This window comes from Dromiciops gliroides, chromosome 4 (genome assembly GCF_019393635.1).
Source record: "Dromiciops gliroides isolate mDroGli1 chromosome 4, mDroGli1.pri, whole genome shotgun sequence".
Taxonomy (NCBI): Eukaryota; Metazoa; Chordata; class Mammalia; order Microbiotheria; family Microbiotheriidae; genus Dromiciops; species Dromiciops gliroides.
In genome coordinates, this window is record NC_057864.1 from 392,600,109 (window position 1) to 392,620,078 (window position 19,970).

The window sequence follows — 19,970 nt, forward strand, 5'->3', positions numbered from 1 at the left end:
TGTTTAATTCTCTACTCTCTTCTTCTGATCCAGAGTTAATATGATAGTCATCTAGGCATGCTATAAATGGGATTGTCTTTTCCTTCCTTAGGAGTTAGCTAACTTAAACCAAATTGAAACAACGGCTACTTTTATTTTTGTATGCTGCCTAATGGCTTCAAAATATGTCACTGCTTCATACTGTATGGTCTTCATACAATTCTTATTTACATGTCATTAGATGCATAGTTAGGAGTGCTAGGTTCTCATTCTGCCACTTAACTGTGAGAAGTAAGTCATTTCGCCTCTCCAGGCATCAGCTTCCTTGCCTGTTAAAATGAAGCATTAGACTAAATAATCTCTAAGGTCCCTTCCTTGAGGGGCACACTACAATTCTATGAAGCATAAAGTAATGGGTTCTGTAACAAATCTGCCAGCACTTTGGGCTAAGTTCAGGGCTATTATTTTGCCATTGTAATCATGGTAAGCATTGCATCTAGAAGAATCCAAACCTATAAATTGGAAATAATAATACCTATTTTAATCTCACAAGAATATGGAGTGAAAGACATCAAATAGCTTATTTGGCCATTGACCATATATCTGCTTTTTATACACTGACCTGGACAGTAATAGGAAAGGGCAGACAACCAATGTGGGCAGGGGTGGCTCAGCTATAGGTAAGAGTAGTAAATAGCATTGTGCATCAGAAGCAAAACTGAGTGTCTGATACCAAGACAACTAACTGCCTTCTAGGTCAGGGACCGATTATATATTCCCTGGAAAGCTAAAGGCTGATTTCCATGTGGATGGCCCTCCTTCTGTAGGTAGAGATGAAGGCTGGTTTTCCTGACTGGAGTAATAATTATAACAACAATTATTTCAAACCATCAAAAATCTGTGTTTTCCATGGGTAAGCACATCTTCCACTGAGTGATAATCATGAGTTGATGTGACCCCCAACTACCCCCACGCCCAGAAAAAAAGAATGCATCACCAGGTGACCAATGTTCTGATTATGAGTTTCTCCCATCTTAGTTAGTCTAGTCCTTAAATAATGGACATATGGGGTTATGATTACTACTAGTAAAACAATAGCTAATGTTTACAGTCTGTTTCACTAACTCTTCTCCTTACAACTAACCCTGTGATACAAATGGTCCAAGTAATACTATTCTTATTTTACAGATAAAGAAAATGAGGTTCAGATAGCTTTAAGTATCTCGTTCATATTCATACAACTACTAAGTGGCAGAATATGAGCTTGGACCTAGGTCCTGACTTGTGTCCAGTGGTCTCTCCACAAAACAATGCAGTTTCTCAGAGGAAGAAAAGTATGACAGGGCAGGTAGGTAATTCCTACACTTGAACCAGAACATGAGCTCTAAGAAATTATGCTTTCAGGCCAGAAATAAGTATGACCTCTGTTCCAGGCTTTGTACTAACAATTAAATACCATAGTCCAGTAAACACAGGATACCTTTGCTGGAAAAGCAATTTTCACAAGAAAGTCACAACTATCAAGGCCTTTTAGGTGTAAATATTGGGCTGGTAGAACAATAGAAGCAATAGCCTTTTCTTTTTTTTCTATATTTTTAACCTATAAAATGTTACCATTATTTATCAATTCTCATAAATATAAAATGGCATGAATCCAATAGGCAAATAGTATACCATAACCCCTCACCTCCTTTAAAATCTCTTATAAAATGGAGACAACTAATGAATTTAGAGGAAAACATTACTATACTATTGTATACCATTCTATAAAAACATTGAGCTATGTTACCTCAGGTCTAAATACATAGATGAATGAATGAATGAATGAATGAATGAATGAACAAATTAAATTAATAAATGGATAGATGGATGTATGTGTGTATTATATATATACATATACATATATATAATACATATGTCTATGTATCTTATCTTGTATGTCTACTTTCCTCAGATCCCCTTTAGATAAATTTTTACATCTATTAATCAAAATATAAATCTGACTCAGATTTTTTTCTTTTTTTTTATCTTGGATACTTCAGGTTTTCTAAATCAAGCATGTGTCAAATGAAAGGGTACATAATGTAGTTTGAAATCTAATCTTATTGTTCCTATTGGGATAGGATATAATAAATCTGTAATATAAGTCATTCGTGAAGCTATAATTTACTTTCTTGATAACTTTTATAACTTTCAGTCCTGGGATTTGTAGGAGTTATTGGGCAATTTTCAATGAGGGAGAATGACTGAAAATCACGGACAGAAAAGAATCATTAGATATTTGGTTTTACAAAAAAAAAAAAATTAAGAAACTTTCTACCAGATTGGTTTCATACCTCTAGGGCAGACTCCTTTTGACAGAGATTGGAATAAAAGCCTTTCCAGTCATCTTTTGCAGCAACAACTTTATCTTGGACACATTTAGCCTTTTCTTTTATGATAAGAGTACTCAAAAGTTCTCCTTTGGATATAACCATGTTTAGCTTGTGCTGTCCATTTTCACTTTCTGATAAAAATTCCTAGAAAGAAAATAGGTTAATAATGATGAAATGACATTTACAGCAAACAAAATGTGGTTTTTCTATTTAAATTCCAGTCAAATCCAAGGTAATTGGAATAACTATTTTTAGTTTAGATGTTTTGTTACATAAAGCACCTACCTCACAAGGTTATTGTGAGGATCAAATGAGATAAAATTCTTAAAAAGCCTTAGCACAGTTCCTGGTCCATGTCCTTAAAAACTTTGGGTAGTGCAAGTGGATGGAGTACTGGGCCTGGAATCAGGAAGACCTGAGTTCAAATTCAGCCTTAAATAATTGCCAGCTATGTGACTCTGGGTAATCTTTTTGCCTCAGCCTCCCATATGCAAAATGGGGGTAATAACACCACCTAACTCCCAGGGCTTTGGGAGGATCAAATAAAATAATAATTGTAAAGTGCTTAGCACAGTGTCTAGCACACAGTAGGTGCTATAATGTTGATGATGATAATAGAGATGTGCTTATTCCTTTTTCTTCTCTTATGTGGCCATACTTTGAGGTTGGTATCCATAAACAAGTTAGCATTTATATGGCACTTTTTGTGAAATATTGCACACGAAGTGCCATTATTATCTCCATTTTATAGATAAGGAAACTGAGAAACAGAGAGGTTAAGTGACTTGTCCAGGGTCATACAACTTAAAGTGTCCAAAGCAGGATTCGAACTCAGGTTTTCCTCACTCCAAGTCCAGGACTCCATGTACTACATCACCTGGCTTCCATTAAAAAGTGAGTGTGTTGGGGGGTTAGGGTTTGGACAGGCATGTGAAATCAGCCATTGATAGAACTGGTGATTTTCAAACTAGTCCTTATGCATGTTTTATTTGGTTTTATGCTATAATATTCCTGCAAAAGAATAAGAAGCAGTTAATGTTGTATCAACTCATTTGAAATTATTTACTTAGTAAATTCTCCATTGGCAATTATTATTCATACCCTCTGCCTCTTGCAATGATTTTGTATATCCTTTGCATTTCTTTCTCTTATGCATATTATATCCCCCATTAAAATGAGAAGCACCTTGAGGGCAGAGGTGCCATTTCATTTTGGGTTTTGTGTTCCTCAGGATATTTAGACTGCATCACGCAGAGCAGATGCCAAAGAGAGATTTATTAAATGAGGCTGAAGTATCATAGGACAAACCTGTGATTTTTCAATTCACCTCAACTCAACAAATATTTAAGTTTCTGCTATGCATAAAGTAAGATGAGATTTAATCTACCTTTTTAGGTAAATGTAAAAACACTCTAAATTTACATTTCTCTAACTTTGCTTTGGGGAATCCTGGGAAATGCTCAAGCATCTAAGGGATTCCACAAAGAAAAAAAAAATTTGTAATGACAGATAAGCAAATAGTAAATACGTGAGCTTTCCTGTCTTAGTTAGAAAACTCTCTCCAAGTTGAAAATATTTTTTAAAAAGTAAATTGAATTGAATTATGTGTGCCTAGTCACTGTGGAGATTGATCAAGACAGATGGGTTATAGGATTGCAATTTGTCTTTCTTTTGGCCTAGAATCAATAACCAAGCATGCTCACAAATGCATTATTTACAATTATTTAGTCATTAGTTTGTCTTAGCAGGATCCCTACAATGTTTTTGTTTAAAGTGAAAGATTCTGCCTAAATAAAATGTTTGTCAAGGTACTGCTTTAATGAAAGTCTACACAATACTCCCTTCCTTCCTGCCTCAGACAAAAATGTGTATATTGGTATATGTAGACTAAATTCCCTTTAAATTCACTCTTAGACCTTTCAATCAGGACTTGTTTCTAAGATTCATGTCCTCCAGAAGCAGGTAATATGTAATTTACAACAAATACTAGATATAGATTTATGCATTCATCAGAGGTGAATTTTAAGTTACCTGTATTTTCTGCAAACTTGTTGATACTTCAGTAATACTTTGAGGCACATCAAAACATTTGGCTGTGGTGATTTTTGCATTGACTAGCCACTGCTGGAAATCCCTGAAGGCTTTTTGGAATCGTTGCTGTAAAATCTGCTCTTTATTCTGACAATCCTTGGATACTTGCAAAGAAAGACTAAACCAATTCCAGAGAGCAAAATGAAAGGGGAAAATAAAGATTAAAATTATGCCTGGTAAATACACATTTTGAAACTTTATGACCACCCCTGCTTCAAATTATTTGCCTTAAATTGAATTAGCTAGAAAGCATGTGAAAGCTAGGAAAGCTTAGGAAAAAAATTACAGAACCACAGAGATGTACCCATCAAAGATGGAAGGAAACTTACAGGTTATAGTTTCATTTCACCAATGAAGAAATTGAAACCCAGAGAAGTAAGATGACTTGTCCAAGGTAATACATCTAGTAAGTGGCAAAGCTGAATTGAACAAATGCAGCTCTCCTAAGTTTTTCCCACTATATCATCTTGCCTCTCTAAATGGTTGATATCCATTTTATATTAAATTTATGAATATAAAGTAAACATTAAAATACATCTCTATTAATGAATTAGTGGGAAACATAGAAACATAAAAATCAACCTTCTCTGACTATTCCAATTTTCCTTTTTGTTAAGACCTATAGAAAATAAAGGAGTATAAACCCTGATCACAAGAAAATAAGAATATAATAAAACCATTAGAGAATAATTAAAAGGCTAATCTGCACAATATATACTATAATTGAAAGAGTAGTTCAGAGAAGGGAGATATTAATGTGAATAGTTGATCTAGCCTAGTGAAATCCATGTTTATACATATATAAATATGCTTACCTGTTGTACTCTTTAATTAAACCAGAAACTCTTCCACTGTATGTACTAAGGTCTCTAGAAAATCTACAAAGATCATTTAACTGAGATTTGAGCTCATCGGTTAAGGGCTCTGCTTTTCCCAGTGCATCCAATATTTCCTATTGGGGAATAAAACAGTAAGAATCATTTTTATCATATAATTTCCATCTTAAAAAATATTCAGCACATTTTCAGTTCTCTTATTAATGGGAGAGAAGAGGAAGGAGAAACTATAATGAGAGTAATTGAAAATGAATAATTAATCCAAATCAATAATCCAACACTTTCCTTGGCCCATCACCCTTATGGGTAAGCAACAATAACATCATGTTCATTTGAATCTTTCTTCTCTTATATGCTTGAGCTGTGCTCTACTACAATCACTATGAGTAAGAAAATAAGATTCAATGAGAAAGAAGAAGGACAAAAAGTACTCAGTGCTATAGGTTGGCTAGGACCACAGAATAAAGTTCGGCTACACTAGAGCCTAGCTTCTTAAACTGTGGGTTGTGACTCCACATGGGGTCTGTGAGTGTCCTCCAAAAATGGCAACAGTAAAAAGTTACATATACATATTTTATATATCTATATACCTGAGCCTGCATAAATATTTCTTGAATAAAAAGGTATTGTGAGTGAAAAAAGTTTAAGAAGCACTGTGCTAGGAGGCATGACACTAAAAATTAAATGAACTATTTAAATTGAAAGAATCAGATCTCCAGGGGGAGAAAAAAAAAGCAAACAACAAGAAAATAACAAATATAAGAATAACAACAAAAAAAGCAATGACTTGACAACTCATGTATTGTACTTTTATATTTACATAAAAGAATTTCCTACACACAAACTGGACTACTAATGACCTTCGATGATAGATTTTTATAGTCTATATACCTGTAACGATTGGAATGACGCCACCTGCTGGAGACTTACTGTAGAAGAGTTCCGCCCATGAAGCGAAGGTCTTTGAGGGCAAGACCAGGAGTCTTTTCTTTGGCGTCAGGAAGTGACGCGGGCTAGTGGGAGGAGGAAGGAAGAGACTGGCGCTTGGTCTCACTTTTTTTCCTGGGGATTCTAGTGGAGAAGGGAGCTAGAAATGCACTCTCCCTTTAACAGATAGGAATCTAGGCCTTTCTTCTCTCTTTATCAAATTCTTATTCTCCTTAATAAATGCTTAAAAGTCTAACTCTTGCTAAAGCTTATAATTTATTGGTGACCACTCATTGGATATTTTAGACAGACTAGCTAAAATTTTAGCCCTTAACATACCAAAATGGTAGGATACATCTGTGATTTCACTAAAAGAGAATTTCTGGATAAGAAAGCTACCTTTCCCAATACAGGTTAGCATTTTCCCTACAACTTATAACCTTAGAGAGGGCCATCCAATTGCACCGAGAAGTTAAGAGACTTATACAAGGTCATACTGCCAGTATGTATTAGAGGTTAAGACTAGGATACAGTGGTTATTGCCTCCAAGTCAGCTCTCTAGATAAAGCAAAATGCTTCCCTCGTATGTACCAAGTAAAAACATAAATTCCTGTTTTGAGGACACTGAACTATAGTTTAAAAAAAAATGCCATCTTATTTTTTTCTCCTTTTCTCATTAGTAAAATCAGACTAATGCTCCCCTAATGTCCAATTATTCCTTCCACATGATGACTTTCCCCACTGTGGTTTCAGTATCTAATGGGATGGCATAAGAAATTAAGTGGGGGAGGGGTGCAACTAGGTGGCTCAGTGGATAAAGCACTGGCCTTGGATTTAGGAGGACCTGAGTTCAAATCTGACCTCAAACACTTGACACTTACTAGCTGTGTGACCCTGGGCAAGCCACTTAACCCTCATTGCCCCACCCACAAAAGAAAGAAAGAAATTAAGTGGGAATTTTTGGAGAGTTTTACAAAAGCCGTCATAGATGACATGTGAAGCCAGCAGACACTGCAGAACCTATAACCAAATACTTAACACAAATTTTACAGTAAGGCACTATAAATACTCCCATAAAAGAAAAAGAAAAAAAAATCAGACTTCTTTGCTATGAAGGGAAAGCCAAAAAAAATTATGCAGATTTTCCAGATTGCAGAGGCGCTGCGCTCTTAAAACTCGAAATGTGGAAGGGATAGCTGTGGGATATTTTGAAAAAATTATAAAGCAAAAGAAATCTTTTGATGATTATTAATTTGGCTGTATGTAAGTACTGTATTATTGTGTATTGCTGTTGACATATCTTTGGCTAGAGCCCAAGAACTCAGGAGAGACAATTTTTTTACAGGAAACTAATATTTGACAAAACTATTTTTTGAATAAATAGCTCTATAGTTCAACATAAAACATCTAAGAAGCTTCCCAGAGATACATAGTTTGTGAACTACCTAATTTTACATGTCCTCCTTTTCCTTCCCGCATGGGTATATAGATTTACTGCGAGAATATACAGTATCATATATGTAGAATATACATTTATTGTGTCTAGCTTCATCAGTTTAGAAATTAGGAATGTTAGGAGCAGAGAGGTCAAGGGATTTAGCTGAGGTCACATGGGTTATAAGAACAGGGATTCAAACACAGGTCCTGACTCCAAACCCCAAACTCTATGTGGCAAAAGATAGCTTTTTGCTGGAATAAGGCATCATTAATTCAGAAGAAGTAAGCCTAGAAAGAAACAGACAACATTGTCTATAGTATATGATAAGTTTTTTAAAATGTGGTCTTATTATGTTTATTAATAAATGCTAGTTGATAGACTGAGTGAAATATATTTTACATGGGAAATTAGGTAAACTAACTGTGTAATTTAAAAGTTATATATTTATATGACATTGCTGTATAAGCTAAAAGTCCTTTCATAAAAGAACTATGGATAAAAGTAGAAATTAAAGGCATAGTATATATGAAATATTTCTTTCTTCTTTATACTTAATTTTTCAAAGTCTGGTTTGGTTTCAGAAAATGACTAATTTTGAACTGCATTCCTCTTACATAACCTGATTAAGACCCTGACAAGCTACATAGGGATAAATGATCTAATTTTTTCAGGAAAAAAAATCAAAACATTTATTTTACATTCTCGGAACAGGATATGAGGAAATCATTTATGTATGGAGAAGAATTCAGTGCAGTAAGGGAGATAGGAACTTTATTTAAAAGGGCAATCATAAGCAAAATATTGGGGATAGGTTACAACTAAAATTACACAAAAATCTGGGATGCACTGTTACTTATTAATGGGTGATATCAATGGTAGGAAACAGCACTGTTTCATTATAAGATCACAGGACCTAGAGTTAGGTTACCTGGATTGAAATACTGACCCTGATGCTTAATAACAGTGATGCTTTGGGGAATTCATTTAACTTCTCTAACCTCAGATTCACTTTTTAGAATCCCTCAATTCTTTCAAGAGAAGATGAAACACAACCTTTTCCATGAAGCCTTTCCTGATTTCCCTGCTCAACACATACTATTTGCCCTCCTTCCCAAACTCCCTCATATTTATTCTCCATATACATATGTGTGAGTTCTGCTCACCCCCAGCTTGCTATGGTACTTGCCACATAGTAGGTACTTAAGGCATGTTTGTTCACTGATTGAGGCTCTATTTTCCTAATCTCTAAAATAGGGCATAATAATATATTAAGTGCCTACTTTACAAGCTTGTGGCAAAGAGCTCTGTAAACCTTAAGGCTCCACATTAAGCTATTGCCAGAATATGAAGCATTTTAATAAAGGTTTTAATTTTACAACTATTGGGCTTGATTGATTATTCATGATACATCTCTGGAGCAAGGTTGTGTTGTTTTTTTAATAGCATTACCAAATTATATTCACTTTACTAAAATGTTAACAGAAGCATTTAATGGTTGTTAAAAGAGTTATTAATAATGCAAATGTCTTTTGAGATATTATGGCTAAGTTTTAGGAAAGATACATATACATATACATATATGAAGATATAGATACAGATACATATATGAAGATATGACATGCATAGGTACACATGTATCAGGATATACACGTGTGTTTTCACATATGTCTATACATGGACGTATACATGTGCATGTGTGTGTGTGTGTGTGCATGTGCGGGGGAGGGGAGAGAGAGGGAGAGAGAGAGAGAGAGAGAGAGAGAGAGAGAGAGAGAGAGAGAGAGAGAGAGAGAGAGATGTACTTTATCAACCATTGTATAATAAGGGGAACATGAACATTAGCCTCTTTCTCCAGAGGAAAGTAAGAGCTTGTAAAACCCTGGGATTAGTACTATGGTTAGTAATAATTCCCAGGATGTTTCTACAGAAGTGCTTAAGAAATCCAATCTTTTTGAGATTCATTAAAAATTTACAGTAGCCCAAAAGTTGCATCTAGTCTTCAATATATACTTTCATCAACAATACTCGGAGTAATGCTGAGATGCTATCCAATATTTAAGAATAAAATGTTTATTTTAAAATGGAAATCAGCAGTTATTGAAGCATACATGTAAATTAAATAGGACTCAAAGGATATAAACATATTGTGTCCAAGCATCAATGCCAAGAGTATAACACCAGTGAAATCATGGACACATTGATTCATCAAAGCAAAAAATGTTCACTTTGTAGCAGGATTAAAGGCTGATAATCCATGCCAACATTCAAATGTTGACTCACCGAGAAGGAAATTTGGGAGGACAAAAAAGTAAGTTATTTTCCTAAGCAAAAATGAAGTCTATTGAGTTGAAGTGGAAATATGGTAATTGTGTCTTTCAACTAATGAAGGGCAGATGGCATATAAAATGAACATAGGAATAAGCCTTATATAAATGGAAAGTCTTTTAGAAATTTCATTTGAACTATTATATTCATATTTACAATTATGTTTTATTTGAAGACTTGAAAGTATCAATAAAGACTATTCTTTTAAACATGTAACCCATAAAATAAATACTATATAAGGAATCACAAACAATACCAATTAAATTAAACATGTACCACAGGGAGAAAATGTTTGCTTATTTCATTTTTAAATATGGCTTCTCAACATAAAGATACTTAATGATTCTTTTAAAAAGTAATAAAAGTGAACACATAACTTAGAAATTTGTTTTCAAATTGTCTTTCTGCCTATCAACTTTCTTTTAAAAAATAATTCAGACTCAGTTATTTCAACTTGAAGTGTCTTTATATGAAAGCACAGAAAAGTTTAAAGAACACTTTTCTCTATTTTTTTTTGTACTCTTAAAGGTCATACTTTGTTATTGTACTGTTCATGAAGCATATCAATTGTATATCACTTTTTAGCAACATTATCTGTATGAAAGCAATTAATTCTGAAAGAGTAATGATAATTTAAGTATGAGTGAATCCTTTTATTCCAGGGTTAGATAGAATTTTCTTTTCTTTAAAAAAGAATGAGGCCAGCTAATTGACTTTATAAACCTGATCAAATGTAACAGAAAAGTAGAGCTTAAAAGCAAGTGATTTTTCCATGTTGACTGTATGTTAACATTGACTATTTATGGTATTACAATTTCCTTCATCCTCTTTCTTTGAGCTGATTGATAACCCGTATTAAGGCCCTTAAAATCTGAATGAAAAAAGGAGTCTACAAAAAGAAGAAATCCAAGAGCCACTTTAAAAAAATGAACCAGAAGAAGTTACTTAGGAAATATCATTAAGTGACCAGACAGTAAACTGTTCTAGATGAATTAATCTTCAATTTGTAAAGGAAGAAGAGGAAGATAAGGTAGAAATGTACTTTTAACACTAACAATCCAAACTTATAAATTTCTTTATGATGAACTAAACCTTTCCCACCAAAAATAAAACTAGAAATATGCCTTTTCTCTCTGACAGTATCTAAAGTAGATCTAACAGAAAGGGAAACACAGAAGTTTCCTTAGGCTTCCTTATAAGGATAGCTATGATTCATAATTACACAAAACTGCACATTTCAATTTCACAGTCGACTTAGTAGTAAAAACAAAATGGAGAAAGGAAAGAATGGTAAAAGTTCATTTTTTTTTAATTTCATTAATCCTTTTGGTGTTTTCTGTCTTTCGACCCAAAGAAAAGCCATTAAAGCAAAAATGGAGATACAGGCAGGCAGGCAGACAGACAGACAGACACACACACACACACACACGTTCCTACAAACAGGCAGAGAGAGAAAGAATGGGAATGGAATAGGAGTTCTATTAACAGAATAATTCAATTATAGCTGTCAAAAACCTCAAAAAGGGCACTTAATAGGGCAATTGCTCTCCATTATCTCTAGAAGAATCCTATTGTCCCTTCTGTGTTGTAATTCAGTACTCTATCACTGTAAATTAAGCAGCAAGTAACACACACACACACACACACACACACACACACACACACGCGGAACTTATGACCATTAGTCTATTTATGCCTCTTCAGAGAAGCCATTTTTTTTTCAGTGTTGAAATGATCAAACATATTACAACCTCCTACCACAGGAAAAAAGTAACTTGCTTTCACTGTCAATAAACTTTCGAATATATGATGCCTCTAAGAATAATTTCTTTTGAAACAAAGTTTGTTTGATGAGAATATGTGAATGTCCCTAAAGTCTTAGTGCACTTTTGAGTTTCAACAGCTAAAACTATTTAAAACTCAAAAATGCCTAAGTTTCAAGACCTTAAAAGTGCACCAAGACTTTTGGGACACCACATATAAACTGATCTTACTTGGCATCCAAACGTTTCGTTCCCACAGAGTCTGAATATTTTAATTTCTCTGCTAGCAAATATTATTTATAGCCTAGGAGAACTTAACCCATCTGTAACACAACCACCAAATGGAGAAACGTACTTTTTCTTGGTGCCAGCAATCCACTATTTCTTGGTCTGTGTTCTTCCCTTCCAAGAGAGCAACTTGCTGAGACCAGGTTTCCAAAAGGGTACTGAAGTGCTCCAGGGCTTGCTCCAGCTGGGCCACTTGGGCTGTGAACTCCTGCTCCGATAAGGCCATTTGGCTAACGAGATTCTCCAAGCAGTCCTGTGTTTTGAAGACGCTGTCTTCCCACTGCTTCCAGTCAGAGCGAAGGGCCTGCATCTCTGTGTCCATAAGTTCACACCCACTGGCAGCTGTGCTCTGTTTCACTGCAGGAGCCAGCAACTCCACTCTGTTTAGGCGGCTTGCACCAATCTGTCTGGAATCTATCAACTCCTGTAATGGAATATTGCCATGGTAACCAAGAAGGCTCTGATTCACTTTGGCTGAACATTTCTAAATTGGTGCATGGAAAGACCCCCATCCCGCTAGGAACTTCTAGCAAGTGTATCAGAGAGAACGGGAAGCATTTTATCCACCCACCCACTCCACACCCCGTCCTTAAATTATAGTAGGTGGAGATAGTCAACATTTGAAGGGAAACTTGAAAACTATAACCTCAGGAAGCTTTGATATCCTGAAATAGACTAAGCAGGGACCCTGGAAACAGAGCATTGTTAAAGTAGCCAAACATGTTTTGATTGTGATTAAAATACTTTCCTTGTGGCATTCTGTCTCAGTAAATAAAGCTTCACTACTTTTTCTTTTTCTAGGTTGAAGGGCATATAAACAGGAGTGGAGGAACCAGTGTTATGCAGATGGTCTGAATAGCAGTCTCATCTCACTCTACAAGACAGCAACTCATATCGTATTTCACGATATTCCAGGAAAGCAAAGTCATACACTGTCATGGCAAATCATGAGCAAAAATCAGTCCTATGTAGTACAGGCCATAAAAGAAATGAGCAAATTTGTAAAGCAAACTTTCTCATTCAAAGCACTTCCTTTCTATGTGAACTATTTTTGAGAACCACAAACATAAAAAAAAATCAATAGAAATATTTTACTAAAAGTTCAATGTGTCATTGATTGGCCTGGTTTATTACTGCTCTTCTTTTTATAAAAGTATTAGCCATAGAGAACCCTAGAATATCAAAGCTGAAGAGATGTCTTAGAGGTCAACAAGTCTGCTCCTCCCCCATTTAAAAAAGATGAAAATAAGCTTAGAGAGGGCTAGGGGATCTGTTTGTGGTCACATGACCAGCATGGTCTTCTAACTCCCAGGTTAGTGATTATCTGTAGGCTTTAAGCTGACTTCCTATAGAGTCACTTTAAATACTTCATCCTTTTGAAATCCTTTTATTTTTTAATTCAAGGTTTCCTAATTCATATACCAGATAACTCCACAGAGATAGAAAAAAGAGGGAATAACATATTAAAAGAGGGGGGATCTATATATTTAGATGCTTCTCTTAATCCCCACTAAGAAAACTAGAGGCCCAAATGTTAAATTTGGGGGGGTATTATATAGATGAAACAAAAAATAATAGTTAACCAAGAAAAAATAGATGTTGCTTTTTTAAAAGCCTTGGTTAGTAATACTATCAGCTAAATTGTTTGAAATTCTGTTCTTAAAATGTTTCTCAAGATGGCAGTAGGGTAGACTCAACAGAATAGTTGACTCCGAGTCAGGAAGCCTTGGGTTCAAATCTGGTTTTAAACAAGTAGTAGTGGTACAATCCTGGACAACCTCATATATAACAGGAGGGTAATAATAATAGTTGTGATAGGGTTGTTGTAAGGATTAAATGAGACACTGTCCCCAAAACATTTTTCACTTCAGCTCTGGAGCTGGAGTTCTGGTATTCTATAAACCCAGTTTATAGGAAAGTTCCCCATATGAACCAGATGCAAAATGCTATCTTACCTTCCATCTCTTCCCTTCAAGTCTGAGAATGACAATCAAATGTCCATCAATTGAACTATGGATTCACTCATCACTTCTGTGATTTCCCAGACCAAAACTACCTACCTTCCTTGGCCACTACCCTCCTATATGTGTTGTTTCCCCTCATTAGAATGTAAGCTCTTTGAGTGATGGGATTGTAGTGCTTTTTTTTTTTTTTAGTGAGGCAATTGGGGTTAAGTGACTTGCCCAGGGTCACACAGCTAGTAAGTGTTAAGTGTCTGAGGCCAGATTTGAACTCAGGTACTCCTGACTCCAGGGCCGGTGCTCTATCCACTGCGCCACCTAGCTGCCCCAGAGCAGAGGCCATGTTTCTTTTCATTCTTTTTTTTTTTTGGTGGGGCAATTGGGGTTAAGTGACTTGCTCAGGGTCACACAGCTAGTAAGTGTTAAGTGTCTGAGGCCAGATTTGAACCCAGGTCCTCCTGAATCCAGGGCTGGTGCTCTATCCACTGCACCACCTGACTGCCCCCCTGTGCCACCTGGCTGCCCCCACATTTTGGTTTTTTATAATCAATTTTCATTCATAAATAATTTTCACAATTGGTGACTATAGGTTGTCAGTTGTCAAAAACTGCTTCCAAACAAATTTTGCTGAGTGCTCTAGGTTTTCAAAGTTCTGTTCTGAAGACAGCTTTGAAAGTTACTTGTTGAATGTGTTATAGATTTAAAAATAAAAGCAAACCATACATACACACACAATATATATATATATATATATATATATATATATATATAGAGAGAGAGAGAGAGAGAGAGAGAGAGAGAGAGAGAGAGAGAGAGAGAGAGAGAGAGAGAGTTCTGTTCTGCATCAGAGTACTGCAATCCAGTTTTTTTATTTCCTGCACAGCTGCCCTTTTCTCTACTTCTGATTAACCTGCATTTGGAATGCTTGACTAGGATCATAAGAAATATAAAGGTTGAAAGAGATCTTGCTCCATTTCACTGTAATTTATAATTTTGGAATGATACATACACATATTTTATATCTATCTATATCTATAGTACTAGCCTCCTATTTAAGTAACTTCCCCCTCCTCTTTAAGAGATTCATATTTTGCTTTTACAGTTTCCCATACTTAGCTGAAGAACTATAAGTCCCATGTTTGGGATAGATGGTGGGTTGGGGCTGAGGGTATGAAGGATTCTTGTCTTCCTCCTTAAGGTCTTATCCCAACAAAGAACATCTCATATGACTAGCTCAGGCATGGTCTGAACTACTTGGTTTAAATAATGTATATGCATTTCTTTCCTATATTCTTTTCCCAACTTGTAACCCACACCTCCCTAAAATCTTTCCACACAGTTTTGGTTTTTTAAGTTGGTAATTAATGTATTTGGGAACAATTTCAGGCACCTTTTTTTTTTTTCAGAAAATAGTAAAAATCATATTTAACATTTAAGACATAAGCAGATTTTCAAAGGAATGTGTTAAAAGGAGTTTAAAGGAATGCAACCTTGGTTGCAATGGTTACAGTTACAATTTAGGGAATTTCAATGCTTCTATGTTCTGAGTTGTAAGGCATAGTCACTTCCAAAACCTGACCTTGCCTGACTTTCTATTAAACCATCTTACTGCCTTGCCTCATTCATGTCCTAACAATAAATCACATGATGAGTCCATCTTGTTCTAGCCTTTCTAACAAAAATCCACAATTTCGCTTTTCAAGGGAAACAGTAAAAGGTTGACCTTTATCTATACCCTTTTTTCTATATGATATCTTTACCACTTTTTTCAATAGGTCAAAATGTTTTAGAGGATCTCACAAAGTCCTTCAAAGTGAGACCTCTGTCAAATTCTGTCAAATGGTACTCATATATATGCCAAAGTTAGAGGAAAACACTGATGACCTTGTAAGGGACCGTCTTTTATATGGTTTCTCACTGCTGGCTACTGTAGCAAAACCAGACATCTACAATGACATTACCAATTTACTGTTCACCTGCACTTATTAGATTACCTAACAAAGAGTTTCCTTTCACTGTGCTAGGAAACAGTATCTGAATTTCTCAGCCAACCCAAGTGGATTTATTTTCCCAACTTTTCACACCATAGTTTTCCAACAAGGACTGCTGCATACTAGAGCACAAAGGAACAATGTTGTGTTTTGTTCACACATGTAAGGTCTTTTTAATTCCCCTTTTCTCCTGCATACTCATTAGTAAAGTGACACTGGGAAAAGCATCCTTTAAATTGGGTAAGTGCAATGTGATTTAAAAAAATAAAATGAAATGTATCTTTTTGTAAAACTTTCTTTTAAAATAAAGGTACTGGGGCAGCTAGGTAGCGCAGTGGATAAAGCATCAGCCCTGGATTCAGGAGGACCTGAGTTCAAATCCGACTGTGGACACTTGACACTTACTAGCTGTGTGACCCTGGGCAAGTCACTTAATCCCCATTGCCTTGCCAAAAATGATAATGAATAAAATAAAGGTACCCTTCATCTCAGTCATGTTTTATTCCAGGAATACAGACCTTAATTTTGGATAATTTTTTCTGGGTGGCAGATGAATCTCCTGATGCATCTGACCAGCGGTGAAGTTCTTCCTTTGCTGAATGGAGCCAATCTGTAAATTCATGAACTGCATCCATGTACATCAGATGGTCCTTCACAATTTCTTCTACTTTCCTCATTTTCTCCTGATAATGAAAGAGAAAGCTGTTCAGAATAATAGATTGTTGTTGAAAATAATGAAAAAGACAAATAGATTGGGGGCAGCTAGGTGGCGCAGTGGATAAAGCACCGGCCCTGGATTCAGGAGGACCTGACTTCAAGTCAGGTCTCACACACTTGACATTTACCAGCTGTGTGACCTTGGGCAAGTCACTTAACCCTCACTGCCCCACCAAAAAACCAAACAAACAACCAAACAAAAAAAGACAAATAGATTAAGCTTGATCTATATTTCCTAACCTATTTCAATAGACATTCAGTTTGCAAAGTAAAGAATGCAAATGGGGGTGCACTGGATAGAGCACCAGCCCTGGATTCAGGAGGACCTGAGTTCAAATCCAGCCTCAGACACTTAACAATTACTAGTTGTGTGACCCTGGGCAAGTCACTTAACCCCAATTGCCTCACCAGAAAAAAAAAAAAAAGAATGCAAATGGAAAGATCTGAGGGAGATTATATATTTCTCTATATTTAGCTCATATGTACCAAGTGCTAGATAACATAACAAGCAATAACAAGATCAACCAAAAAAAAACCCCGATATATTTAATCAAAGCTGGCTGATACATAATGAAGAGGAAAAATATCAATAGCTTTGGAAGTCATGAGTAAAAGTTCTTGCTCATACACATACACACATGTATGTATGTATGTATGTATGTATGTATAGGTATATATGTACACACACACATCTACTATGTGAATATGGGCAAGTCTCTTAACCTGTCAGGACCTCAGGAAACCATTAAGACTGTAAACTACTGATGAACTGCCTATCTGCATCAGGGCAGGAAGCTTCCACATCAGGAGTTCTTAATACCAATTAAATCATAGATGTAGCTAGAATGTGGAGTGCATAAGGTTGAAGCCAAACTGTGGATGGCTTTAAACAACAGGGTGGGGAGTTTGTATTTTATCACAAAGGCAAGAGGGAATCCCTTATGATTTAGGGGGTTAAGGAAATGACACAGTCAGACTTTGTTTTAGGAAGATTATTTTGACAACTCTATATAGGCTTGCTTGAAAAGGATTATGACAAGAATCTGGGAAACCAGTTCTGAGAATATTACAATAGTCTAGCTAAGAAGTGACTGGGATCTAAAGTAGTGTAGTGGCTATATGAATTATTTGTTTTCCAACTCTGCCAACCTCCTTTAATGTTTGAGCAAAAGAAATAATGAACCATCTTTCTATTTAAATGCAACCTTATTATATCTTCTGTGTTTTTTTATTACAAGAATGTAATTTTTTATATTATTCAGTTTCCCAAAAGTAGATAATCTCATTGGCCATTAGAAGGGAGAGAGAGGAAGGAATAAGCATTTATTTAACACATATGTGCCAGGCATTGTGTCAAGCACCTTGGACAAGAAGCACATATATAGAGTATCGATAGTTGTTTATAAATTTTCTAAAAACTGCATAATTCAGGGGCAGCTAGGTGGCCCAGTGGATAGAGCACCGGCCCTGGATTCAGGAGGACCTGAGTTCAAATGCAGCCTCAGACACTTAACACTTACTAGGTGTGTGACCCTGGCCAAGTTACTTCAATTGCCTTACCAAAAAACAAAACAAAACAAAAAAACCTGCATAATTCTTCCTAACGCCTTCTGCCTACTTTTACACCAAACTGCCACTGTCATGGTTCAGGCCATCACAGGTATCATCGCATCCAGTCCCCTGCTCAAGAAAATTCAGGGGCTCTGTATTGCCATGAGGATAAAATACAAACTGCTCTTCGGTTGTTTAAACCCTTAACAATCCAACTTAGACTTTCCTGGACTGGTTTCAGATAACTCTCCCCATATACTTTATGTCCCAGTCAAACTGACTTAACTCTCTTCCCCATGGATCACATTCAACTTCCACCTGTGTATCTCTGCACAGGCTTTCCCCTTAATCATGCTTGAGATGTTTTCCCTTCTCATGTCTCTGTCTAAGGATCCCTCATTCACTTCCAGGAGCATCAGTTGAAGAGTAACTTTCCTCATGAAGCCTTTCCTCAACCTAGACCCCACCCCAGTTGCTACTATTCCCACAAAATAATATTATTTTGCCTTTTTCTGTGTGTGTGAAAGAGAGAGACAGAGAGAGACAGAGACACAGACGCAGAAAGGCAGAGACATAGAACAGCTGTGGCACAGTGAATACTGCTAGACCTGAAGTCATGAAAACTCATTTTCCTGAGTTTAAATCTGACCTCAGACACTTGATGGTTGTGTGACCCTGAGAAAGTCATTTAGCCCTAAGTGCCTCAGTTTTCTCATCTGCCAAATGAACTGGAGAAGAAAATGGCAAAGCACTCCAGTATCTTTACCAAGAAAACCTCAAATGGGGTCATAAAGAGGCAGAAATGATTAAAATGACTGAACAAGAACAACCAAGCATGTACATATTTACACTGGAAGCACTTTCCAGTTGTCTTATATTTGTCAATTAATATTAGAGATGCAAGACTTCCAAATATATGAAGTGCTAATAAAACACCCTAAATAAGCTTTATTCTTTTTATTGAACCTATACATCATTCTTTAAATGGTGGAGACTGGCTTATGAGAATCAATAATTAAGTCATAAATGCAGGACATGGACAAACTTTATGATATCTTTGTTGGTGTAATTTATTAAACTTGTATACTTTAGTCACTAGCTCCATTAGAACAATTTCTTTTTTAAAAAACAATTTATCCTTACAATAAGTATTTCCCCCAGTAGAATGTAAGCTCTTTGAGAGCAGGGGCTTTATTCATTTTTTTTTTCTTTGTGTCTCATATTCCTAGTGCATAATAAAAACTTGCTGAACTTCACTGAATTTCTATGGAACAAGAGTTCAATTTCTCATTCCATCCCAAACTACTGGAGGGAAGGAAGAGGAAGGAATAAGCATTTATAAAGCACCTACTCAATGCAGGCACTCTGTTAAGTATTGGAAACATTTAGAGGATTAGAAATTGTATACAAATGTTCTGAAACTGCATGATTTCTAACACCTTCTGCCCCCTTTTATACCAAACTGCTACCGTCACTACATAAGTCAGCAGAGGTGTTTCAGGTCAGTCTCCTCATCAGAAAGCTACGGGGGCGTGGGAACATTTTTTATTTTTTCTGCATTTCCTGTGCTTCTAAAAGGTTCTGGAGGCAAGAACTGGTTTTGGCTTTCTGTGTTCCCCTGAATGAATGCCAATGAGAGAGAGAGAGAGAGAGAGAGAGAGAGAGAGAGAGAGAGAGAGAAGGAGGGAAGGAAGAGGCAGGCAGGCAGGCAGGCAGGCAGGCAGGCAG

General features: G+C 36.0%; 1 protein-coding gene across 1 annotated transcript in view; it reads right to left on the reverse strand.

Moving 5' to 3' along the window:
• Positions 1 to 19,970, reverse strand: part of SYNE1 (spectrin repeat containing nuclear envelope protein 1) — a 583,464-nt gene that overhangs the window by 270,088 nt on the left and 293,406 nt on the right. The window contains 5 exon segments of the mRNA XM_044001388.1: positions 2,316 to 2,498; positions 4,386 to 4,563; positions 5,261 to 5,397; positions 12,090 to 12,446; positions 16,493 to 16,657. Coding sequence (XP_043857323.1) covers positions 2,316 to 2,498; positions 4,386 to 4,563; positions 5,261 to 5,397; positions 12,090 to 12,446; positions 16,493 to 16,657 — 1,020 coding nt within the window.